This window comes from Schistocerca nitens, chromosome 1 (assembly GCF_023898315.1).
Source record: "Schistocerca nitens isolate TAMUIC-IGC-003100 chromosome 1, iqSchNite1.1, whole genome shotgun sequence".
Lineage (NCBI taxonomy): Eukaryota > Metazoa > Arthropoda > Insecta > Orthoptera > Acrididae > Schistocerca > Schistocerca nitens.
The window spans coordinates 140,752,036-140,778,759 of record NC_064614.1 but is presented as its reverse complement, the minus strand read 5'-3'; the positions used below and the strand labels follow the sequence as shown (position 1 = coordinate 140,778,759).

The 26,724-nt window shown below is 45.1% G+C and overlaps 1 protein-coding gene and 1 non-coding gene across 2 annotated transcripts in view; both read right to left on the bottom strand.

Moving 5' to 3' along the window:
- The window catches only part of LOC126243384 (xaa-Pro aminopeptidase 1-like), a 376,629-nt gene extending 361,704 nt beyond the window's left edge, over nucleotides 1-14,925 (bottom strand). Inside the window, exon 1 of the mRNA XM_049948160.1 lies at nucleotides 14,843-14,925. Within this exon, the coding sequence (XP_049804117.1) occupies nucleotides 14,843-14,885 (43 nt within the window). The 5' untranslated portion in view covers nucleotides 14,886-14,925. The remainder of the gene's footprint in view (nucleotides 1-14,842) is intronic.
- Nucleotides 9,333-9,407, bottom strand: Trnas-uga (transfer RNA serine (anticodon UGA)). Its single transcript has one exon. It is a non-coding gene; the product is annotated as a tRNA-Ser (tRNA).
- Nucleotides 14,926-26,724: the final 11,799 nt, after the last annotated feature.

Here is a 26,724-nt window from a genome sequence, read left to right as displayed (position 1 = left end):
TTTTTTGTAGAAGTGTCAATATGTGAAAATGTTCTGTCTTATTTAATGTATTTGTTTGCTGTTATGTAAACTGCTGACCTTCACTTAGGGCTCTTAGTTAGTCTGTATGTAAAAGGTGTAGTGGTTCCCCTCGGGAACGGAACTGTGTAGCGCGCGCAAATTGTGGTTGGCCTAGGTGGAAAAGGTCGTGAACAAGAGTCAGTCGGGGACGAGCAGTCAGTCGGGGACGAGTCAGCAGTCAGAGATGAGCTACGAGTCCGTGCACTGCTGTGTAAAAGTTGCATAGTGCTGGTTTCGAGAGAGGCTTTTCTGTTATTTCCCAAGGCCTCGGATGGATGGATAAATAGCTGGGCTATTCTGGAATTTGTATCTAACTTCGCCACCAAGAAATGACAGAGCCCAGCAATTCTGCATGCAATTCCACCTACCAACATGCAGTTGCCACCACATTGCGCAATCATTGCAACGTAATATTATAAGGATGTACAGTGAAGGATCAGCTTAATGGATGTGTTATTGCGCTGAAATATAAGGTAATGTGTATCTGAATTTATGTACCTACCTTGATTTTTCTCCTCATCATAACACCTCTCAGGGTCCTCTCCGTTTGAAGTAAAGTGATTACCGAGTATCCTTACTGAAAGTACATTAAAACTCAGTTTGCTAATTAATACCTATTGGACAGAGTAAAGTTAAAGTTAATGTGGCAAGAGAGTGAGTTAGAGTTAATGATGCTTGCTGAAATAATTTTCCTAGTAAAACTGATTATTAATGTGTTGTTGCCAAATTCAAATTAAAATTTCTCAAGACTGAGGTTTATAAAGTTTTGCTTAGTAAGTGATCACATTACTACCTGTTGTTAATCACAGAAAGTGAGCTAGTATCTTACATAAATGTTAATTTTATGTCTCATGCCACTAAAAGTGGAAAATTGCATAGTAGGAAATTATATGTTCATGATTACTAAGTGTTTGTCTTTCTTGTGTGCATATTAACAGTATAAAGACTACTCACTTTGTGTAAACCCTGAAAGTAATAGTGTGTTTCGGTAGCTGTTATAATTTTGCAAATAGTTTGTGCTGTTCCAACTGTTGGTTTCAATCTTAAAACATAGGTGTGTCAGAGTTCATTGCACTCGCGTGTGGCCAAGTCTAGGTTGTGTTTGTCCGTTATAATTACTAATAACTATTTTCTTGAACGAGAATGTTAATCATTCTCATGCCTAGTTAGGCTGGCGACCGGTTTCGTTATTCATTAAACAGTGCAGATAATCAAAATTTCGTTTGTTACTGTTCAAATATTTACGTAATTCTGACTTTCATTTCCGAAAAGCCACTTCCGTTAGGGACAACACGGTCAACATAACAAAATTCCTCTCAGAGGGTAACACTGCTCTGTTGATTTGCACTATAATTGCTTTTACAAAAGAGTTTTATGTCACAACCTGTTTCTAGCATTGAGGTTATGGTGCAGTAGTAACAGCAGTTAGGAGTGTTATACCCCTCCCCGCGGTAAGATCTGGAACGCTCGTGTGACTGACGTGTTGCTATTAGTTACCGTCTTCGCGATTCGTGTGACAGATGAAGGCCGACCACAGATACAGCCTGCGCCAAAAGCCTTGCAGACTGCTCCGCGCCGTGCTGTGTGTTGCGAGCGCAGTGCGGGAGGATCGAAGCGCTGCTGCATTGCGCCCGGCCGCACGTTACGTCCTCGCCAGCGGTGTGCGCACGGCGAACTCACTTCTTCAGTTCAGTTTGAGAGGTGGACTGTCCTCACCATGGAATAGCGGAGCAGTCAGAAAAGCATTTGTGTACATTTCTTACACACACACACATACATACACAACTGAAAATAGACGGAACAAACTGAAATTTCGTGGCCATCAATCGGAAACAAAACAGCCATACAAATGACTGTCAAAAGCGCATCAAAACGTAAATTGTACAGTGAAACTTGTGTCCAAGCCACAGCAACCTAACAAGACCCATAATTTACCAATGAGTAGGAGAAAACGGGAACAAACGCTGCGAAATACGAATCTTAAACCGTAAATAACAAACTGTGCCAAACAGTTCTCCAAATAAAAGCCTCGCAAATTTTTACCGATGTCCAGAAGTCGTTCTAAATACAAAAACACGTTAGGCAGACAAATAAAAAACCAGCCACAGCCCAGAAAAAGCCAAATACGGCAATGGTAAGCCTAAAGAACCAGCATATACTACGATTTTACCGGAATATACTGTACATTTTAAAAGACCATATTCTAAACGAATATTTAATTCAGACGTTGTCCTAACATCCCTATGTCTGCAGATGACATTAATTTAGACCTGTGGCTGATTTTGATTGCCAAACACAGGCCATACACAATGTAAACAAAAGGTAAAGTTAAAAACTATTCAAAAGACAAGATCGAACAAAATATTTTTTATTCAAGACAGCCGGTTTCAACAGTCTTAGTTGTCATCTTCTGATCTTAAACACATTTTTTTTGGTAGAAAAAAATGTTCAGTTTATGCTGTCCTCATGCACAGTTTATAAAACCCAGCATATTATAAACGTTCGCAGTCGCTAGAATATTTAAAAATACAATCCATTTTGTCCAAACCCCTTGTCCATCTATTGCTCGCCGATGCTTGTTACATGATACAAACGGATGACACAAAGCATCTGTCAGCAATGCGTATATGGCCTTTTGGACAAAATGCTGTTTTTAAATAACTAGCGATGGTAAACGTTTATCATGTGCTGAGTTTTATCTATTGTACCTGAGATCAGCATAAAATGAACATGTTTTACCTCAAAAAATGTGTTTAAGACCTGATGATCACAGCTAAGACTGCTGAAACAGATTGTCTAGATCGTCTTGAAAAAAAAAAAAAAGTGCGATCTTGGCTTTTGATCGCTTTTTAACAATTAAAACAGATTGCCCTTCAATACTCGCCTAATGAGAAAATTGAATCAAATGTAAAGTGTAAGGGGTAGTCAAATGAAAACGAGACATCTGGAAAAAGTAGGTATACTGTATATTTTAAAAGTAATCGCCATAACTGTTAATACATTATTAGACTGTGTGACAAGACGGTCAGTAGCATCACAAAAAAATGTTGTGGTTACCTAGTGAACTACACACATAAAAAAAAAGTTTTGCATCACTCCGGTTCCCAGAACTCCTAAAGATAGACGTTGACTATGGATATTGTATCACAGACACAGTCCCTTTGACAGTTCAGAGATGTCACTAAATCCGCCCAAAGATGTAAATAACTATGCATGAGCAGTGCCTATTAGACGGAGGGGTCCGACAGCCGATCAGTTCCAGTCATTCCACCAGGAAGGAGGTACACGGCTCGTGTTGTCTGTACTTCAACTGTGCCTAGATGGTCAGTACTGCAGTTCGATCGCATCCGCATTGTTACTTTGTGCCAGGAAGGGCTCTCAACAATGGAAGTGTCCAGGCGTCTCGGAGTGAACCAAAGCGATGTTGTTCGGACATGGAGGAGATACAGAGAGACAGAAACTGTCGATGACGTGCCTCGCTCAGGCCGCCCGAGGGCTACTACTGCAGTGGATGACCGCTACCTACGGATTATGGCTCGGAGGAACCCTGGCAGCAACGCCACCATGTTGAATAATGCTTTACGTGCAGCCACAGGATGTTGCGTTAAGACTCAAACTGTTCAAATGGTTCAAATGGCTCTGAGCACTATGGGACTGAACATCTGTGGTCATAAGTCCCCTAGAACTTAGAACTACTTAAACCTAACTAACCTAAGGACATCACACACATCCATGCCCGAGGCAGGATTCGAACCTGCGACCGTAGCAGTCGCGCGGTTCCTGACTGAGCGCCTAGAACCGAAGACTCAAACTGTGCACAATACACTGCATGAAGCGCAACTTCACTCCAAACGTCCATGACGAGGTCCATCTATGCAACCACGACACCACGCAGCGCGGTACAGATGGGCCCAACAACATGCCGAATGGGCCGCTCAGGATTGTCATCAGGTTCTCTTCACCGATGAGTGTCGCATATGCCTTCAACCAGACAATCGTCGGAGACGTGTTTGGAGGCAACCCGGCCAGGCTGAACGCCTAGACACACTGTCCAGAGAGTGCAGTAAGGTGGAGGTTATCTGCTGTTTTGGGGTGGCATTATGTGGGGCCGACGTACTCCGCTGTTGGTATTGGAAGGCACCGTAACGGCTGTGCGATACGTGAATGCCATCCTCCGATCGATAGTACAACCATATCGGCAGCATACTGGCAAGGCATTCGTTTTCACGGACGACAATTTGCGCCCCCATCGTGCACAACTTGTGAATGTCTTCCTTCAAGATAACGACATCGCTCGACTTGACTGGCCAGCATGCTCTCCAGACATGAACCCTATCGAAGATGCCTGAGATAACCTGTCACCTCGTTGAATCGGGTGTACTGCTGGTGGTCTGCGTTTATCTAACACAATATTTCGACGTCGTACCTCGGGGTCTTAATCAGGTTCTTCAGTCGCAGGAAGCACCTGATGAAGACACCGAGGTACGACGTCGAAATATTGTGTTAGATAAACGCAGACCACCGGCAGTACACCCGATTCAACGAGATGTCACAAAATCGCCGGGTGAGTCTAAAAAATTACATGCCTGAGATAGATTGAAAAGGGCGACCTGACCCACCAACCACTCTGAGGGATGAACGCCGAATCGCCGTTGAGGAGTGGGACAATCTGGACCAACAGTGCCTTGACGAATACAGGCATGCAAAAACGCAAGAGGACGTGCTACTGGGTATTAGATGTACCAGTGGACCACCATCTCTGAAGGTCTCGCTGTATGGTGGTACAAAATGCAATGTGTGGTTTTCAGGAGCAATAAAAAGGGCGGAAATGATGTTTATGTTGATCTCTATTCCAATTTTCTGTACAGCTTCCGGAACTCTCGGAACCGAGGTGATGCAAAACTTTTTTTGATGTGTGTATGAGTACACACACGAATGCACCTCATCGTCCGAAGCAAATCGACAGCGAAAAATGTCTTTGTACAGGGCTCCAAAAATATTGAAATCTCTTGGGGAAAGATCGGGATTGTGTGGAGGCTGTGTAAGGGCTTCCCAGGGAAACTTATGCTGCAGCTTAGTCGGAAAAACAGGCACACCAGCTCCGTGAAAGTCACGATGACCTTTTTCGTTGACTGCAAGGTCCCGCTGCTCAATGATTTTAACACTATGTTGCGGCATAAAGTGAAGCTCCGGCATGACGGGCAAGAACGTAAGAGCAGAGACAGCAATCAATAGTACGCTGACCGACCCCTCTCTAGGACGGCAACGAGATAGCAGCGGCCCTTCGACGAAGAGGACCTACGCGCCGCGCCGCTTGGTCGCGGCCGAGTTGAAGACTAGCCGTTCTACGAGCTCTACAGAGTGACTTAGGATCTGTAATTTTTCGCTTGTGTTAGGAATTGTATGCACTGAAGATATTGTTTATGTTTCATGTCGTCCTTTGCTTGCGACATCCCATTGTAAATTTCTCAAAGTTAAGTAATGTCATTTATCGTACCGTAATAAAAATTCATTAATACGATGTCCTTCAATTGTTGAGTAGCGATCCGAGAAAGCAGGTTTCCGAGCCACCCTATATTAGACGAATGGGCAGGACAACACACTACGCTACAGTTAACGCACAGCGGTACGTAGATACTCTGCCAAAACTGAAGCGCTCCATAAAGTCCTGAGGTCGATGAATAATGACGGACGGCATCGTTTTGTCACAGGATAATGCCCGCCCTTACACATCCTCCTACTAGTCCCGATCTCTCCCCGTGCCCTGAACAAATATTGACGATTATCTTCAGACGAAGAGGAGTACGCCCGGGGTACATTCATAATACAGTATACAACTGCAAACAATTTCAGGCATGAAATTTGCTTTTTTTTTTTTTTTTTTTTTTTTTTTTTTTTTTTTGTGATATGTTACAATACAGCATCACCGGTCTATTGCGGTCTAACTGTGTTGGTGAGGCAGTAAATTTCCACAGGGCAGTGACTGCGTCACTGCAATTCACTTTGGAGGTGTGGCGGTGGGACTTGTAGTCCCGTACCACCCTCTGACGGTGATTTTACTACATGAGTCAGGCAGAAAAATTTAGCCTAACATGGGCAGGTATGATTGGCAAGTATTGGACGTAGAATGGGGGCTAGTCCCGCCAAAGGATGCGTCCGTGGTGGGCGTGCCAGACCTATCGTTAGCCATGGTCGGAATCCGTTTCCTCTAGGATGGTTAGGGGAACCGGATGTCGATGCCAGCGGCGTGGAAGTGTGGTCCCAACGTGGCGTAACCCATGGACAGTGTCCCGCAAGGCATCCACTTTCTCATAGAGCCGCCGCGCGTTGTTGCGTATGGTCGTCTTTAGGGGGACGATATCCGCTTCCTCGTGGAGAGTGACAATTCTCGTGAGTGGCGGGGCGTGCAGGCTCCACCTGAGCACCTTGTTCTGCAGGCGCTGCAATGTCCGCATCCTGGTGACACTAATCGTGGCCCATGCAGCAGATCGATACGTGAGGGCAGGCAGGATAACTGTTCGGTAAATGCGGAGCTTGGTATGCAGGTTAAGTTCCCTACTGCGAAAGAGCGGGTACGGAGCCCTGGTTAGCTTTTGCCCCTTGTTGGTGACATACTCCGCATGACAGTGGAAGAGCAACTTGTGGTCCATCTGGACCCCGAGATAGGTGGTTGTCGGGGACCAGGGCACCTGCACACCTGCAATCGAGATATTGCGGCGGAGGACTGGGCGCCGTTTCGTGAAGTAAACTGCCGTAGTTTTGGCGGCATTGAGAGCTATTTTGTTTGTCCGGCACCAGGTGATAGTGGCGTCCACCTGTCGCTGGAGGCGGGCGACGACGGCGTCAGTAATGCGGCCAGTGGTGTATAGCGCTGTGTCGTCAGCGTATTGTGCAAGGTGGCACTCGGGGATGACCGGCATATCATTGACATAGATATTAAATAGGATGGGAGATAGCACCGATCCTTGCGGAGTGCCTGCCGACAACTGGCGAATGCCAGAACGCATTCCCCGTTGAGCCACTAGGAAAGTCCTACCACGGAGGAAGTCATCCACGATCTTGATATAAATATCCGGTATAGGGGTCTGTGTCAGCATCTTGTGTACGAGGTTGTCTTGCCAGATCTTATCGTAGGCGTTTTGCAAGTCCAGAAAAACGGCAGCTGTCGACTTGGCAGTGTTGAAGCCTTTGCTGATGTGTTCAGTGATCCGTAGGACCTGAAGTTCAGCAGAGAGGTGCGAAGTGAATCCAAACTGTTCAGGACGGATCGTCCCAGCTGCTGCAAGAGGTTGGGAAAGTCGGTGAAGGATCACAGATTCAAGGACCTTCGCCATAGTGTTTAGGAGGCTGATGGGCCTGTTGTTGGTGGGGACTGTAGGATCTTTGAACCTCTTGGGGATGGCAATCAGCTTGGCTTGTTTCCACTGAGGGGGGAAAAGGCCAGATGTGAGACAACAGTTTAAAATCTTGGTGAACAAGATGAGTGGTGTGCGGGGAAGGTGGCAAAGATGTTCATTTAAAATTCCGTCCAATCCAGGGGCCGACCGGCCACGTTTCCGTCGAAGGATGCGCTGAATTTCTGCCATGGACGTAAGACGGGGAGCAGATTGGGGTGGGCGGTTGCGGAAAGCAGCAACAGCTGTCAGGACTTCACGTTCTTCCTGTAGTTCGTTTGGAGAAAGGTCCTGGACCAGAGGGCGGTTTTGGGCCTCAAACGCATCTGCCAGCGTTTCCACAATTTGCAGGGTATCATATGACAAGCCCGCTGCTGTGCGAATAGGGTGGGCAGTCGCTGGCTTAGAACGCCGCAGGGTGCGAATGACAGCCCAGTCAGATTTTTGGTGGAGTAGGAAAGTGGACATCCTGTCCTCCCACTGTTCAGACCTCCATTCGGCGAGCCGGTGGCTGAATTCGCGTTGGAGGCGTTTCATTTGGCGTTTGTCCTGGGGGTCACGAAACTGCTTCCACCTCCGGCGGCAGCGGTTCTTTTGCACCTTCAGCTCTCGTAACAGAGGGGGCAAGTCGTCCAGGGGTGTTAAATTTCGAGGTGCAGTGGAGGTGGAGAGTTTCACTGCTTTCCGTATTTTGGCGGTAAGGTAATCCACAGCACGGACTATATTGGCCGGTGTCGTCAAATCGAGGTCGTGTCGAGTGGTGTTATTAAGTACCCTGGTAAACTTGTCCCAATTGGTGAGGGTCACAGTGGAACGAGCATCAAATGAAAGGGCAGCATTGGTGAGGTGCAAGAGTACTGGCTCATGGTCAGAGGCCAGTTCGTGGATAACTTCCAGCGAAAACTGAGCAGTGATGTTTTTGAAGATGGCTACATCCAGAACGTCTGGCTGGCAGTTAGTACGGACTGGGATATGGGTAGGTTCGTGGGGGCCATAGACTGATAGTGCTAAAGTATCCTCCAGGTCAAGGAGGAGCCGACCTTTGGGGTTAGACACGCGAGAATGCCAAGCTGGGTGCTTGGCATTGAGATCTGCCCCAATGATAAGCCTGTCAAAGGATGACAATGTGCGGAAATTTGCTACGGTACGACGAACTGATATTGTGGTGAACGGCATATACCGACTGCGAGAATCGAACGTTCCGTTCTATGAGCGCATCTCTGTGTCTTACCGAACCAAAGATTTATTTTATGACTCTTTGTGAAAGAAATGGAGAGATCGGACGTGTGAGAGGAGGGGAGAGATTGTATTGTTGTGAGACGCCATTACGGTATATAGTAAATGTTCAAATAGTTTTTTGCACAAAATAAAATCGAATAACTAACATCAAGTATTCAAATCGTGTATATCTGCCTACCAAAATTATTTAATTATCACGGTACAGATATTACGAGACGTAGATCGCTCGGAGGTGAAGTTTGGAACGATAGTGTGAAGCTGCTTTTTCCACGGTCATAAATCGTCTGGAGATTATCTCCGAATTAATAAACTTTAACTTCCTAAATTGTTGGACCTGTCAGCCAGACTCGTCAAACAACACAGCACAGACTTTCGAGATTTCATGTGGAGCAGATAACGACGAGGCATTCCCGCGAGATCTCCGATGCGGAATACATCTCTTGCTCTCCTGTGGTATTTAAAACGAAATATTTATATTTTCCGAATTTTCAGAAGAGTAAAGATAAAAAAGGAAGGAACTAAGATAAAACAACTAAAACTAATAACTAAACCAATAATTAAAGTAAAAGCACGCATAAAAATATTTATTTATAAAAAAAATAATAAAGAATATGAAACTTCCTGGCAGATTAAAACTGTGTGCCCGACCGAGACTCGAACTCGGGACCTTTGCCTTTCACGGGCAAGTGCTCTACCAACTGAGCTACCGAAGCACGACTCACGCTCGGTACTCACAGCTTTACTTTTGCCAGTACCTCGTCTCCTACCTTCATTCTGGAAACATCCCCCAGGCTGTGGCTAAGCCATGTCTACGCAGTATCCTTTCTTTCAGGAGTGCTAGTTCTGCAAGGTTCGCAGGAGAGCTTCTGTAAAGTTTGGAAGGTAGGAGACGAGGTACTGGCAGAAGTAAAGCTGTGAGGACGGGGCGTGAGTCGTGCTTCGGTAGCTCAGTCGGTAGAGCACTTGCCCGCGAAAGGCAAAGGTCCCGAGTTCGAGTCTCGGTCGGGCACACAGTTTTAATCTGCCAGGAAGTTTCATATCAGCGCACACTCCGCTGCAGAGTGAAAATCTCATTCTGGTAATAAAGAATATGTTTAATTAATTATCCAATTAAAAATATATATCGAAAATGACTGTCTTGTCTCACATCAGGATAAATGTGTTAACAGTTTTGACGATTACTTTTGAAATAATGAACAGTTTACTTGCTTTTTTTCCATCTAAATCATTTTCATTTCACTGATCCTTCCTTATACATAACGTATGTAACTTAAACAACAACAAAACCCGATGTTATACATTTTCTAACCTACTTAAAAACTGTTTGTATGTATTTCAGGAAAAATAAAAGGACAAAAACTGTATGTATTTTAGGAAAAATAAAAGGGAAAAAACCACTGAGGCAAGTCACATCAATCATGTTTATTAAAGCAAAACAATAATTCTGTACTTGCAAAATGGCGGACCCATTTTCATTCATTATGGGAAAAAAATAGTAACAAAGGAGTAGTCAGACAGTAAGGCGTGCACAAACTCCGGAATTAGAACACGAGTCAGGTGGGAACGGTTTTACAAATGCGTGACAGGTGTGCTCCCAAAAGCAACAGCTTGTTTACGTAAAGTTCGTTGAACGCACTTTGTAAGAGCAGGAGATCTGTAACTGCAAAAGGGTAGCCCCTCCGAAAATTTTTAGCTGCGAATGTGCTCATTTTCTACGCGGACGCTAGGTACTGGAAGTTTTTCTGGAAAGAACAATGTACGAATTTTTGTCAGAGAGTGGTAGCTTCCATCGCATCAACTTCCAATGTACAAAAATTTTCAACAGGGCACGCGGAATATCGATAAATTATGCAGTTAGCTTTAAGATTTTGTTTCTGTTGGTGGACAACATTAATATGCTAGAGTCGCCGTTCCTTCCAGTTAAGTTACTTACTTTAACAAACAATTTACAAAAACGTGTGGGAGTGGAGATGGAGTAAGTAACGCAGAATGTGAGTAAGAAGGAGGAGAAGACGAAAAAAACCTACAAAAGAGAAAAACATCGCCACCTGTTAGGTTGCAAGAATCTGCAGAGTTTGGCTGTTACACTTTTGCGTCATCCCAAGGCGGGAAGCCAATAAAAAAAAAGACCTCACACAAATTGCAATAAGACTTTATTTATTCAGCGGCTAACCTCAAGAGTATTACCATCTTCTTTTCGATGTCCTCAAGTAATACTGGCTTTCTAGGCTGAATCATTATTAGGTACCACAGTACTGTGCAAATATTTTGTAAAGATACCTGCATAAAATAAGCATCTTCATTATTAAAAGGTCAAGATGCATTTGTATGCCATAGTGTCAATATGAGTGCACACACTGTTTTGAACCACGCAACTGACACTTTTTTTCCCGCTACATGGCAGTTGTTGCGTGATGACAAACTGTATATTTTCATAGTATTCAAAAATTCACCAGCTTCATATTATTCTTGGAAAAAGGCAGTAATACAGGAAAATTTACAGAAACTTCGTACAGCCGTACTGTATATGATAATGAGTCGCCCTATAAAGCTGCGTGATATAATAGCTCTCCCTAACATCCCAATACGACTTTATTACCTCGACCATTAGACGAAACTACTCGCTAAACTAGTCGTTGAACTACATCTTCTCTGCTTCATGTCTTCCTTTTCCAAGAACTTAGAAGCATTCGCTCAGAATATATCGGACCTTTATATTTGTTGTGATCTCTTCAGCAACGGCCGAGCTTTAAGAAAAAAAAGTGTTCTGCGAGAGTTACTCTACGGCAAATACAATACCAGATTTAGCGATGCCATAAACACAATAGTGACATTGCCTTCGAAACGATACTCACATAAAATTACACTTTCAACTTCAATTCACCATGTTGTATGGAATTGAATGAGGTCAACGACTTATGATAAATTTTTACTGTTTCAGTCACTTCTTACTAATATTTATTAGCATGAAACGTTTCGGCATTTTGCTGCCACCATCAGGCGCACTACAGATTAATAGAGATGTAGCTGTAATGTACCTGATGATGGGAGCATATTGCCGGAACGCGTCGTGCTAAGAAATATTAGTAAAAAGTGACTGGAGCACTAAAAATGCTTCGCAAATACTTTTGTCATATAGGCACCTGTTCTATTCAGCTCTTCGTTCCAATGCATGTGGAGCAGTTCATCAACTTGAAATTTATGGTAAGCGAGGCACAGAGAAGCTTCAACACTTGTCTTTCATTTGCAGTGATCCATTACCTACTTTTCGTTTAAGTTTTGATGATTTCTTTCTTTAAAAAGCTAGGAAAGAAAAGCGTAATCCTTAAGCTGACACTCAGGAAATTTCAATCCAGAAAACGTAAAAAATGACCGGAACCGTACAGTTTCGCCTCGGCCTGCTAAATACCGACAAAGATATTCACGCTGAGCTTCCATCGTATGAAAAAATAGCATCAGACGGCATTTAGCATACTGCATCAAAGCAGGCGCCGCCGGCGTGCTTGTAAACACTTGTCGCAAGAGATCAAAGCGCCTGGTGTCCGTCTTCGTGATATCGCAGGAATGACAGCGAGGAACCCAGTGGTGATACCAACTGTCAGCGTTCCCTGCTGACATTAATTGCGTGTTTGACTACGGGTGGCCTTACAGAACTGGGCAGAAAGACAGGAGTCAACATCAGACTCGGACGCGTATTAAGCAGATCTGGTGTTTCATATACAGTTTATAAATCTACTGCTAAACATGTGCTCCAAATTAACTGCGTTGTGCTTGCTGGTAGCTACTTCCTGTGGTTGTTTTCTGCGGCCGGCCGGAGTGGCCGAGCGGTTCTAGGCGCTACAGTCCGGAACCGCGCGATCGCTACGGTCGCAGGTTCGAATCCTGCCTCAGGCATGGATGTGTGTGATGTCCTTAGGTCAGTTAGGTTTAAGTAGTTCTAAGTTCTAGGGGACTGATGACTTCAGAAATTAAATCCCATAGTGCTCAGAGCCATTTGAACCATTGTTTCCTGCGCTTTCAATTTTTCAACACGCTAATGCGACAAAAAGTGCGAGTGTTCTCCTCTGCACGCAGCCTAACCTCTCTTAGCTTATTCTTGTAGTAATCACACGGGAATTAATATAGTTTTACTTACTTACATTCCGACTAAGGGGGTACGCCGCGTTGGCGCTCGATTCTGGAACCGATATTCATGATTTTGTTCAATAAAATAACAAAAAATTACAAAGCTGACTTCAGAACTTGATTGTACTGTACTGTATTGTGTTGTTAAGACTGCATCACGTATTTTGTTAAATAAAAAAACTTGTACCCAGAGGACACTACACTACGTCAACGAAAGGTCTCCGCGGAGTGCAAGAGCGGCAGGTAGGAGGTCCGGACGCCAGAACTTTCAACCTAGAAAAATTTCCAAAAACTGCTTTGAAATTGATGATATTCTGTAAGGTTGTACGTTGAGATATTTTTAAAAAATGATGTGTGACTAAATAGCAGGTCTCTTAAAGAAAAGTCAATTTTTTTAAACAAAATCGTCATTACATAAACGTGCACCAAAAAATCGAAGTTGAAATATATCGCATAAAATCCTGCGTAGGCCCTACAGTAGAGTAAACGTCGACTCACAAGTTACAAAAAGGTGTAACATAATTACATGTATATTTGACGAGTTACAGCTCCCGCCAACTTGAAAAATATTGTTTTGAAAAAACTGGAGTTTAAAATCTCAAACTTGAGTTTTTTAATATGGAAACTTAACAAATCTTTCACCGATGTCGAAACACTCTCATTTTGGCGAAATTATATCGATTAACTGGCTTCCGCTTAGCAATCGAAGCGTTTTTTGTGCGACTGCGATTACTGTTCGAACCTTTTCTACACGTATAAATGCGTCTGTTTGTCATTTTCAAGCACTCACTTTTTGCTTCTCGTAAAAACCAAGCGAAATGTCAAGTTAGGCAGACGCGACACCAGCACGTGGTTTCAGACTGTTTACCATAAACGAATCATGTTACGAAGAGAAACCTTGTTGTGAATAGTATTTGTGCCCTCTGTGATACTATCCGAAAGTAACAGGACCCCTATTCCGTCGGTAACTATTATGGTATTACATGGATTGCATTCGAGCTCTCAGATGCGACACACCCCATACACTAAATCACGGTTCTGTCATTTATGACACTCTTCATATAAACAATTCTTAAAAACAGACTCTCTAAGGAACATTTTAACCTAATAAAAAATGGATGAAAGAAATCTTCTGCCCTGGTCTACCCGCCTGATATGCCTGAGCATTTCTGTTACAACTTTGTACTGGCTAAACCGGGCAGTTACTAATCTAAAGCAGTAGTCAAGAATATGCTGCACAAGAAGCTTGTAAGCCGCTTTCTTTGTAGATACACTATTCTCCTAGCCGGCCGGTGTGGCCGAGCGGTTTTAGGCGCGTCAGTATGGAACCGCCCGACCGCTACGGTCGCAGGTTCGAATCCTACCTCGGGCATGGATGTGTGTGAGGTCCTAAGGTTAGTTAGGTTTAAGTAGTTCTAAGTTCTAGGGACTGATGACCTCATATGTTAAGCACCATAGTGCTCAGAGCCATTTTTGAACCACTATTCTCCTTCGGCAATCTGCTAATAAACATTAGTCGCCTATCGTCTCCCCAATAGAACTGACATACCCAAGTTTGTTCCACTTCGTATCCTTTTCTTACGTTACACGTATATATTAAATTAGTTTGACTGAATCCAGTGACACACCATTAATGCTGTACTCGTGATGTAGAGGACTTCTGCTCCCCTTCTCATGCGCATTAATTTACATTTACGCACATCTAAAATAAGCTGCTGCTCATTATACCAAGAGAATATTTTGTGCTACCAACACTGAACTTGCTAGTAGTTAATCAATGTGATTCGCGCTAATTAGTGCCAGTTCTCTATTATTTTGGGCTTTTATAGGTTGCAGAGATCGTTTGAAGTTGCGCCGAAAGCGCCGTCAAGCGACCGACATCACGCCAGACCTCGTTTGAAGTTTCTAAGAGTGACGTATTTCTGACGGCAGTATTGTCGAGTGGCGGAGAGGTGCTTTTATTCGCTAAAGCTACTGGAGTCGCTCAGCCGGCGACTGAAGCCGCTGCCGCTCGCGTCACTCACCCAGCACGACGCACAGCAGCAGCAGGTCGCGGGCGGACGCCATGGCGCTTGCGATGCGACGCGAGACGTCCGGCGTCGCAGCCCTGGAGACGCCGACTGGCCCGCACCGGCGCGGCGTCCCGACGCCCGCAACGCCGCCGCCAGCGCTCCCGGCGGCAGCGCGGCGAAGCACGCGCCCTCCACCTGCTCAGCATCACCTGTCGCCACGCGCTGCGGACGGTCAGTCAACACCGCAGCCGAACGTCGCAGACGAAACACTCCAAGCCCGACGTGTGACACCAAAAACTATACTACTGGCCATTAAAATTGCTACACCAAGAAGAGGTGCAGACGATAAACGGGTATTCACTGGACAAATATATTATACTAGAATTGACATGTGATTACATTTTCACGCAATTGGAGTGCATAGATCCTGAGAGATCAGTACCCAGAACGACCACCTCTGGCCGTAATAACGGCCTTGATACGCCTGGGCATGGAGTCAAACACAGCTTGGATAGCGTGTACAGGTACAGCTGCCCATGCAGCTTCAACACGATAGCACAATTCATCAAGAGTAGTGACTGGCCTATTGTGACGAGCCATTGCTCGGCCACCATTGACCAGACTTTTCAATTGGTGAGAGATCTGGAGAATGTGCTGGCCGGGGCAGCAGTCGAACATTTTCTGTATCCAGAAAGGCCTGCACAGGACTTGCAACATTCGGTCGTGCATTAACCTGCTGAAATGTAGGGTTTCGCACGGATCGAATGAAGGGTAGAGCCACGGGTCGTAACACATCTAAAATGTAACGTCCACTGTTCAAAGTGCCGTCAATGCGAACAAGAGGTGACCGAGACGTGTAATCAATGCCCCATACCATCACGCCAGGTGATAACGCCAGTATGGCGAAGACGAATACACGTTTCCAATGTGCGGTCACCGCGATGTCGCCAAACATGGATGCGACCATCATGATGCTGTAAACAGAACCTGGATTCATCCGAAAAAATGACGTTTTGCCATTCGTGCATCCAGCTTCGTCGTTGAGTACCCCATCGCACGCGGTCCTGTCTGTGATGCAGCGTCAAGGGTAACAGCAGCCATGGTCTCCGAGCTGATAGTCCGTGCTGCTGCAAACGTCGTCGAACAGTTCGTGCAGATGGTTGTCTTGCAAACGTCCTCATCTGTTGACTCAGGTATCGAGACGTGGCTGCACGATCCGTTACAGCCATGCGGATAAGATGCCTGTCATCTCGACTGCTAGTGATACGAGGCCGTTGGGATCCAGCACGGCGTTCCGTATTACCCTCCTGAACCCACCGATTCCATATTCTGCTAACAGTCATTGGATCTCGACCAACGCGAGCAGCAATGTCGCGATACGATAAACTGAAATCGCGATAGGCTACAATCCGACCTTTATCTTAAGTCGGAAACGTGATGGTACGCATTTCTCCTCCGTACACGAGGCATCACAACAACGTTTCACCAGGCAACGCCGGTCAACTGCTGTTTGTGAATGAGAAATCGGTTGGAAACTTTCCTCATGTCAGCACGTTGTAGGTGTCGCCACCGGCGCCAACCTGGTGTGAATGCTCTGAAAAGCTAATCTTTTGCATATCACAGCATCTTCTTCCTGTCGGTTAAATTTCGCATCTGTAGCACGTCATCTTCGTGGTGTAGCAATTTTAATGGCCAGTAGTGTATTATTCAGACCGTACAACACTTACCGATGATCCCTTTACTCGATGGATGAAACCGGAAGTCCCTATTCTATCTGCGCCTATACACTGCCGGGAAACAACTGAAACTTCTTCAAGGACAAGGCCATTTTATTGACAAATGGCACGTAGTTCATCATTGTAGGAGTACGAGCGTTTTAGGCTAGGTATTACTGTCTCTGTTATTGATATCGAATGAAACAACAAGTTTACTGCTACAAATCGCAGTGTATTTATATCCAAAACGCGTTTCGAAGGTTTAAACCTCCATCACCAGGTGAATTTACATGTGTCAATGTGTTGTTACGATTCTGGGGCAGCTTGTGCCACTGTCTAGTGAAGAAACAAAAACAGTATTGACTAAAAACTAAACATATACACTAATGGCCATTAAAATTGCTACACCACGAAGATGACGTGCTACAGACGCGAAATTTAACCGACAGAAAGAAGATGCTGTGATATGCAAATGATCAGCTTTTCAGAGCATTCACACAAGGTTGGCGCCGGTGGCGACACCTACAACGTGCTGACATGAGGAAAGTTTCCAACCGATTTCTCATACACAAACAGCAGTTGACCGGCGTTGCCTGGTGAAACGTTGTTGCGATGCCTCGTCTAAGCAGGAGAAATGCATACCATCACGTGTCCGACTTTGTAGCCTATCGCGATTTCGGTTTATCGTATCGCGACATTGCTGCTCGCGTTGGTCGAGATCCAATGACTTTTAGCAGAATATGGAATCGGTGGGTTCAGGAGGGTAATACGGAACGCCGTGCTGGATCCCAACGGCCTCGTATCACTAGCAGTCGAGATGACAAGCATCTTATCCGCATGGCTGTAACGGATCGTGCAGCCACGTCTCGATCCCTGTGTCAAGAGATGGGGACGTTTGCAAGACAACAACCATCTGCACGAACAGTTCGACGACGTTTGCAGCAGCATGGACTATCAGCTCGGAGACCATGGCTGCGGTTACCATTGACGCTGCATCACAGACAGGAGCGCGTGCGATGGGGCACTCAACGACGGACCTGGCTGCACGAATGGTAAAACGTCATTTTTTCGGATGAATCCAGGATCTGTTCACAGCATCATTACGGTCGCATCCGTGTTTGGTGACATCACGATGAACGCACATTGGAAACGTGTATTCGTCTTCGCCATACTGGCGTATCACCCAGCGTTGTGGTATGGGGTGTCATTGGTTACACGTCTCGGTCACCTCTTGTTCGCATTGACGGCACTTTCAACAGTGGACGTTACATTCAGATGTGTCACGACCCGCGGGTCTACCCTTCATTCGATCCCTGCCAAACCCGATATTTCAGAAGGATAATGCACGACCGCATGTTGCAGGTCCTGTACGGGCCTTTCTGGATACAGAAAATATCCGACTGCTGCCCTGGCCAGCACATTCTACAGATCTCTCACCAAATGAAAACGTCTGGTCAGTGGTGGCCGAGCAACTGGCTCGTCACAATTGGCCAGTCAGTACTCTTGATGAACTGTGGTATCGTGTTGAAGCTGCATGGGCAGCTGTACCTATACACGCCATTCAAGCTCTGTTTGACTCAATGCCCAGGCGTATCAAGGCCGTTATTACGGCCAGAGGTGGTTGTTCTGGGTACTGATTTCTCAGGATGTATGCACCCAAACTGCGTGAAAATGTAATCACATGTCAGTTCTAGTATAATATATTTGTCCAATGAATACCTATTTATCATCTGCATTTCTTCTTTGTGTAGCAATTTTTAATGGCCAGTAGTGTATATAAAATAAACTCCGTCCGAACAGGCGATGAAGCCCCAACGGCACTGATTGACCGCCGTGTCATCCCCAGCTGTCACCTGATGAGGACACGGAGAGGCATATGTCAGTTTTCGTGACCGGAGCCGCAACTTCCCAGCCAAGTATCTCCTCAAGGGCTGCGTGCATCCCGCTTGCCAACAGCTCTCGGTAGACTGGACGGTCACCCATCCAAGTATCCAAGTGCTAGCCCAGCCCGACAGCGCTTAACATAGGTGAGCTGACGGGAATCGGTGTTAACACTGTGACAAGGCGGTTGGCAAGCATAAATCTAAAGGTGAAAATAGAATACCTCCAGAGGTCAGAGGCTCCTTTCTCTGTCGTAGTACACCACATGTAAACTGTCATACTTTGTAAACAAAATTAATGTCTGGAAAGTAGTAGGTGCAAAGAACATATAGTAAACTAGAAACATTATCTCGAAGAACAAAGAATACACGTAAGAAAGTTATTATTTCGGAATAAGTTTTAAAGGATTGCTTGATTTGTTGAACCCATCCTTTGGAATAAATATTTCAAGTGTAATACAAATCCTTTTCTGTCAAGTTTTTATAGCTTAAATTTCGTGCTCGTTTATATAATCAGTTTAAGTACAACAATTATGTTACCAACAGTTGTAAAATTATATACGTACGTAGTAAATAACAATTTTGGCTGGGATTCAGGCACAAGGGTGGAAAGAATATATATATATATATATATATATATATATATATATATATATATATATATATATATAGAGAGAGAGAGAGAGAGAGAGAGAGAGTGAGTAGGATAGGAACAGATTCAGATAGAGAGTGAAATGAGTGATTTGAGGAGAGCAAGCTTTCCCAGAGCAGGGGGTTCTTAAGATTGTTTCATTTCTTGACTAGAAAGTGCCACAAGCTGCTCTACAATCGTGACACAACACGCACATACGTCATACTAACACATGTAAATCCACCGGATGATGGAGGTTTATACCTTCGAAACGCGTTGTGGGTATAAATAAACAGTGACTGGTAACAGTAAACTTGTTGTTTCATTCCATTGCAAGAGAAGACAATAAAAAATTCAGACCTAATGAAACACACAGTAAAGCTTGCCGAAACAGTCACATAAATATCCACAGTACCCCTCTCTGGTGGCAACGCTTGCGCGTATTTTCGCATGCAAACGATCGTAAAGTTACTGAATGGCGTCCTGTGAGAGATTGTCCCAAACATCTTACCACTGTTGTTTGCGCCTTTTCTTGCAATTCGGCAATGGTTTTTGCAGGCTCTGGGGAACGAGTTATTCCCCGCTTCATCATGACCAGTACGAGATCATTTGTAGTACACCACATAACAGGTTGTGTTGCAGCAGCTGTATGTGGTCGTGCACTGTCTGCTGAAAATGCACATCTTCCCGTCGAAGAAATGGCAGTAGCACAGCAATAACAGCCTGTTCAATACAGCAGGCACTGTTTACTCTACACTGCAGAAACAGCAAATGTGACTGCGAGTTGCAACTGATTGCCTTCCACACCATGAAGCCTCGGATGGAACCAGTGTATCGTGGGCAAATACACACCAAAATAGGGCGCTCACCAGGTCTACGGCGTACACGTGTACGTCTATTACTTACATACAGAGAGAACCTACTCTCATCACTGAAGACAAAAGAGCGCAATTTCCCTCTCCGGTCAACTCTTTCACGACACCGGAGTATCTGTGCTTGGCTATGTCGTGTTAGCCTGGCCAGAGGCACACGTGATCTCAGTCCAGCTCCAAGCAAATGGTTCCAGATGGTCATTGGTGACATATCAAGTGCTACACGCGTCCACGTTGATGATGTTGGATCGGCCGCTGCTGCTCTCACGATTCGTCGATCTTGAAGTGCGTCCGTACTACGTGGGGGTCCAGAACCTGGCCCAAAGGCGTGGGAATGTTTCACAGACCGCTCCTAAAAGCAGCGACACGCCAGCGATACGTTGCGCGCAACAGGCGCAACGACCTTCCGATACGTCCATACACCATACCGCAGGCCCACAATGCGACCCTTTCCAAATGGATACAGTTACTCAACATGGGTACGTACTCTTTGTGGCATGGGTGTACTCTAGAATGAATGCTGTAAACAATGTTCACCTCTAAGCACAGTTACTCTCTGCAGAGTCCAAACGGAGAGTGCACAGACAGGCCTCTTATTACCGACGATCATCACAAATGGATCACTATCGCTACAGCACTTCATTATGCACATAGACACTGAGGTACCAGAGAAACTGGTACAGGCACTTATGTTCAGAGATATGTAAACAGGCAGAATACGGCGGTGCGGTCAGCAACGCCTATATAAAACAACAAGTGTCTGGCGCAGTTGTTAGTCCGGTTACTGCTGCTACAATGGCAGGTTATCAAGATTTAAGTGAGTTTGAACGTGGTGTTATAGTCGGCGCACGAGCGATGGGACACAGAATCTCCGAGGTAGCGATGAAGTGAGATTTTCCCGCACGATCATTTCACGAGTGTACCGTGAATATCAGGAATCCGGTAAAACATTGACATCGCTGCGGCCGAAAAAATATCCTGCAAGAAATGGACCAACGACGACTGAAGAGAGTCGTCCTGCGTGTGAAGGAAGTGCAACTCTTCCTCAAATTGCTGCTGATTTCAGTGTCAGCATGCGAACTAAACATCATCGACATGGATTTTCAGAGCCAACGGCCCACTCGTGTACCCTTGATGACTGCACGACACAAAGCTTTACGCCTCGCCTGGGCCCGTTAACACCGAAATTGGACAGTTGATGACTAGAAACATGTTGCCTGGTTGGCTGAGTCTCGTTTCAAATTGTGTACGGTCGTGTACGGGTATGGAGACATCCTCATGAATGCATGGACCCTGCATGTCAGCAGGGGACTGTTGAAGAGGCTCTGTAATGGTGTGGTGCGTGTGCAGTTGGAGTGATATGGGACCCCTGATACGTCTAGATACGATTCTGACAGGTGACTCTCGCGTAAGCATCCTATCTGATCAACTGCATGCATTCATATGCATTGTGCATTCTGACGGACTTGGGCAATTCCAGCAGGACAATGCGAGACCCCACAAGTCCAGAATTGCTACAGAGTGTCTCCAGGAACACTCTCACTCTTCTGGGTTTAGACACATCCGCTGGCCACCAGACTTCCCAGACATGAACATTTTTGAGCATATGTGGGATGCTTTGCAACGTGCTGATCAGAAGAGATCTGCAACCAGTCGTGTCCTTACGTATTTATGGACAGCCCTGCAGGATTCATGGTGTCAGATCCCTCCAACGCTACGTCAGACATTAGTTGAGTCCATGCCACGTCGTGTTGGGGCACTTTTGCTTGCTTCGGGGGCCCTACACGATATTAGGCAGGTGTACCAGTTTCTTTGGCTCTTCTTTGTAACACCGTGGTGCCATTGAACACAGTCCCTGAAGGTGTTGCAATCTTCTTCCGGCAGTGTATTTGCGGAACTGTTACTGCAAATACTCGTTCAATGATGGAGGTTATCCCTAACAGGAATACCACTCGTTGCACTTTTTTCTAAATCCTCAACAATTTTCTGGGTCCCTAAAAAACTGATACCTTATTTTTCAACGTATATTACGTAGTCCACGATTTCATAATTCTGCATTTATCGACAGTATTATTTTACTGCCTGCAATCTCATTTGCTAACGGCAACTAACAGAGAAAATCGCAGATCTAGCATTAATTTCACTTTCCATTTCTCCATTTGCAAATTATTTATTACTGACAGCCTTAGCATGTACTGCAAAAAAGTCTCTTTTTATGGGAAAAATGTCATTACATTTTTCTTGACCAGTCATGTCTGATACCACTTACTTCTTTGTCTGTGGAGTTAATGTGCCTGTGTCCTTACATTACATTAAACTCCATATGCTTCCAGACAAATCCATTTCAGTTTAATCTGGTAAACATCTTGTTTGCGTGCAGGGATGCTTGTTTCGTCGTTCTCTGAGCGTCGTCTGTTGTCTTTACTTTTTTCGTATTACTTCTTTCTGCGGTGTTTTCCGTTATGCGCCTATGTAAATCTTCTAAATGCCATGCATTTTATTTTACTTTTAAAGCATTGTACTTACCTCCTCATCAGAGTCTGCTATCAGTTTCCACGTGGCGGCCGCTGTGACCGAGCGGATCCAGGCGCTTCTGTCTGGAACCGCTCGACCGCTACGGTCGCAGGTTCGAATCCTGCCCCGGACATGGATGTGTGTGATGTCCTTAGGTTAGTTAGGTTTAAGTAGTTCTAAGTTCTAGGGGACTGATGACCTCTGATCTTAAGTCCCATAGTGCTCAGAGCCGTTTGAACCATGTTTGAAGTTTCCACTTTCACTGCCCTCTACAGACTGTCGAAGTAGTAAACTGGTCCTCCCCTATTTAAGCACTGCTTCTTCACATGTCTCATCAGTTGCATCTGTGTGCTCCCAAGAAGTTATGTTGTATACGTTACCTGTTTAAATTTTGAGTGATTTGTTATAAAATGTTATTCATTTTTCTATGCTGTCTTGTTTTGATGATCTTTGCCGTTACTTTCTTTTCCATTTACAGAGGAATGGTAGAAGTCGACCTCACGTAAGATCAATTTGGATAAGTGTAAGAACACGTGAGGCAATACTGATCCTACGGCATATCTTAGAAGATAGGTTAAGGAAAGGCAAACCCACGTTTATAGCATTTGTAGACTTGGAGAAATCTTTTGACAATGTTGACTGGAAAACTCTTTTTGAAATTCTGAAGGTAGCAGGGGTTAAATACAAGGAGTGGAAGGCTATTTAAAACTTGTCCAGAAACCAGATAGCGGTTATAAGAGCCGAGAAGAAAGAAAGGGAAGCAGTGGCTGAGAAGGGAGTGCCGGCCGGAGTGGCCAAGCGGTTTTAGGCGTTACAGTCTGGAACCGCGCGACCGCTACGGTCGCAGGTTCGACCCTGCCTCGGGCATGGATGTGTGTGATGTCCTTAGGTTAGTTACGTTTAAGTAGTTCTAAGTTCTAGGGGACTGATGACCTCAGAAGTTAAGTCCCATAGTGCTCAGAGCCATTTGAACCATTTTTTGAGAAGGGAGTGAGACATGGTTAGAGCCTAGCACGATATTATTTAATCTGTACATTGAGGAAACTGTAAAGAAACCAAAGAAAAATTTGGAGAAGGAATTAATGTTCAGGAAGAAGAAGTAAATCTTCGATATTTGCCGACGACATTCTAATTCTGTCAGAGACAGCAAAGGACCTGGAAGAGCAGTTGAGCGGAATCGACAGTGTCTTGAAAGGAGGCTATGAGATGAACATCAACAAAAGCAAAACGAGTACAATGGAATGTAGTCTAACTAAATCAGGCGATGCTGAGGGCATTGGATTAGGAAACGAGATACTTAAAGTAGTATGCGATTTTTACTAAAATGGTTCAAATGGCTCTGAGCACTATGGGACTTAACATCTGTGGTCATCAGTCCCCTAGAACTTAGAACTACTTAAACCTAACTAACCTAAGGGCATCACACACATCCATGCCCGAGGCAGGATTCGAACCTGCGACCGTAGCAGTCGCGCGGTTTCGGACTGCGCGCCTAGAACCGCGAGACCACCGCGGCCGGCGCGATTTTTGCTATTTGGAAGCAAAATAACTGACGATGGACGAAGTAAGAAGGATGTGAAATGTAGACTGTCAATGGCAACAAAAGCGTTTGAAGAAGAGAAATTTGTTAACATCGAACATCGATTGAAGTTTTAGGAAGCTTTTTCCGTTGGCGTTTGGTGGAGTTTATTTGCACCCTTTTGTTTAAAAATTGTTCAGATAACCACTTGAAAATGGTGTTGGCGACTGAAATCCGTCTTAGTATTGTTGTTATTGTGGTCTTCAGTCGAGAGACTGGTTTGATGCAGCTCTCCACGCTACTCTATCCTGTGCAAGCTGCTTCATCTCCCAGTACGTACTGCAGCCCACATCCTTCTGAATCTTCTTAGTGTATTCTTTTCTTTGTTTCCCTCTACCATTTTTAACCCGCAAACGTCCCTCCAATACTATGCTGGTGATCCCTCGACGTCTCAGAATGTGTCCTTTTAAGCGATCCCTTCTTCTAGTCAGACTCAACCACAAATTTCTCTTCTCCCCAGTGCTGTTCAGTATCTCCTGATTAGTTACGTGATCTACCCATCTAATCTTCAGCATTCTTCTGTAGCACCACTTTTCAAAAGCTTCTATTCTCTTTTTGTCTAAACTGTTTATTATCCATGTTTTACTTCCATATATGGCTACACTCCACACAAATACTTTCAGAAAAGACTTCCCGGCACATAAATCTGTATACTCGGTGTTAACAAATTTCTCTTCTTCAGAAATATTTTTCATGCCATTGCCAGTCTACATTTTATATCGTCTCTACTTCGACCATCATCAGTTATTTTGCTCCCAAAATATCAAAACTTCTTTACTACTTTAAGTGTCTCATTTCCGAATCTAACTCCCTCAGCATCACCTGATGTAATTTGGCTTCATTCCATTATCCTCGTTTCGCATTTGTTGATGTTCATCTTATATCCTCCTTTAAAGACACTGTCCATTCCGTTCAACTGCTCTTCCAGGTCCTTTACTGTCTCTGACAGAACTAAAATGTCATTGGAAAACCTCAAAGTTTTTATTTCTTCTTCCTGGACTTTAATTTCTACTCCAAAATTTTCTTTTGTTTCATTTACTGCTTGCTCAATATACAGATTGAATAGCATCGGGGATAGGCTGTAACCCTGTCTCATTCCCTTCTCAACCACTGCTTACCCTACGTGGCCCTCGACTCTTATAACTGCCACTTGGTTTCAAAATGGTTCAAATGGCTCTGAGCACTATGGGACTTAACTGCTGTGGTCATCAGTACCCTAGACTTAGAACTACTTAAATCTAACTAACCTAAGGACATCACACACATCCATGCCCGAGGCAGGTTTCGAACCTGCGACCGTAGCGGTCACGCGGTTCCAGACTGTAGCGCCTAGAACCGCTCGGCCACTCCGGCCGGCACTTGGTTTCTATACAAACTGTAAATAGTCTATCGCTCCCTGTATTTCATCTCTGCCACCTTCAGAATTTGAAAGAGAATATTCCAGTCAACACTGTCAAAAGCTTTCGCTAAGTCTACAAACGCTAGAAACGTAAATTTGCCTTTCCTTAAGCTATCCTTTAAGGTACGTCGTAGTATTAGAGTAGTATTAGAGAATAAAATTGCAACTGGTGGTGTAATTTGTAGGTAAGTCTAAGAAATGTCTCATCACATATGCGGCATGGCAAAGCACACAGACAGGCAGAAGGCAGGAAGAAACGAGACACCGGTACGGCGGCAGACACCTGGGTGTGACGTCGGCGCTGGAGACCAGGCAGGGGCTCAGCGTGGGGACTGGAGCTGGAGCCTCGAGCTGGAGACACAATGGGCGGCCCTGCCGGTCGGCGCGCCGCTTCCCCCGGCCATTGTGCCGCAGATGAGGCGCAGCGCCAGAGGTTACAACGCCGGCGCCTCGCCTGTTGCGCGCCTATGCAAAGCAGGCTGCGGCCGAACCAGATGCTCAGATCCAGCACAATGGAGCGTGACGCAGCTGCCGGCGACTCGTGCAGCTCATATGAAATGCGAGAGGCGTTTGGGCGTGCAAACTGTAGCCTGGCCACTGAGGGAGGTCAGGAGCTGACATCTCGTCCGAGATACGAAAGACGTAGTTACGAAAACGAAGTAACACGTGGAGGACAACATGGGAAAATCTGGATCTGGCCGTGAGTCGTGCACGGGTAGCCGATGCGGATAAGGCGAGCGCTCGCTTAAAGCGGGGAATCTGGGTTCGAGCCCCATTCCGGCACCAGTGCTGATTGTCGTCGTTCCGTCATACAGCTGGAGGTGGTTCGTATTCGCATCTGCGAATACATTTCAATAAATAGTTGGTCGGCATGGCATTCTTGAAGAAACACCCTAGCGATCTCTTTGGGAAAAAAAGGAAATCTTAAATCTGGTTGGCTCGATGCTGGACTTGCGGCGTTCTGACTGTCGGAAAATCTTTAATGGATGCAATTATGTGTCTATATGGCTTACATTCCCGATACTTCTGGAACTATAAAATATTTATTGCGGCGAAAATCCGCAACTGAGGAACACATTTAATAAATACGATCACCTTCGAAACTGCGTTTCTCTTCTTTCTCGTCTCTGGGAAGGCAGACTGACGCCATCCTGTGAAATACAATACCTCGTAAAAACCTTGAATTTTTTCAAACCTCCAGTGTATGCAGTTCTCATTACTGCACTTACACACCGATAATTCTTTCCTTTTTTTGCAAATAACGGTAAGCCTACCCATTTCACCCTATAATATAGGATGCCTCC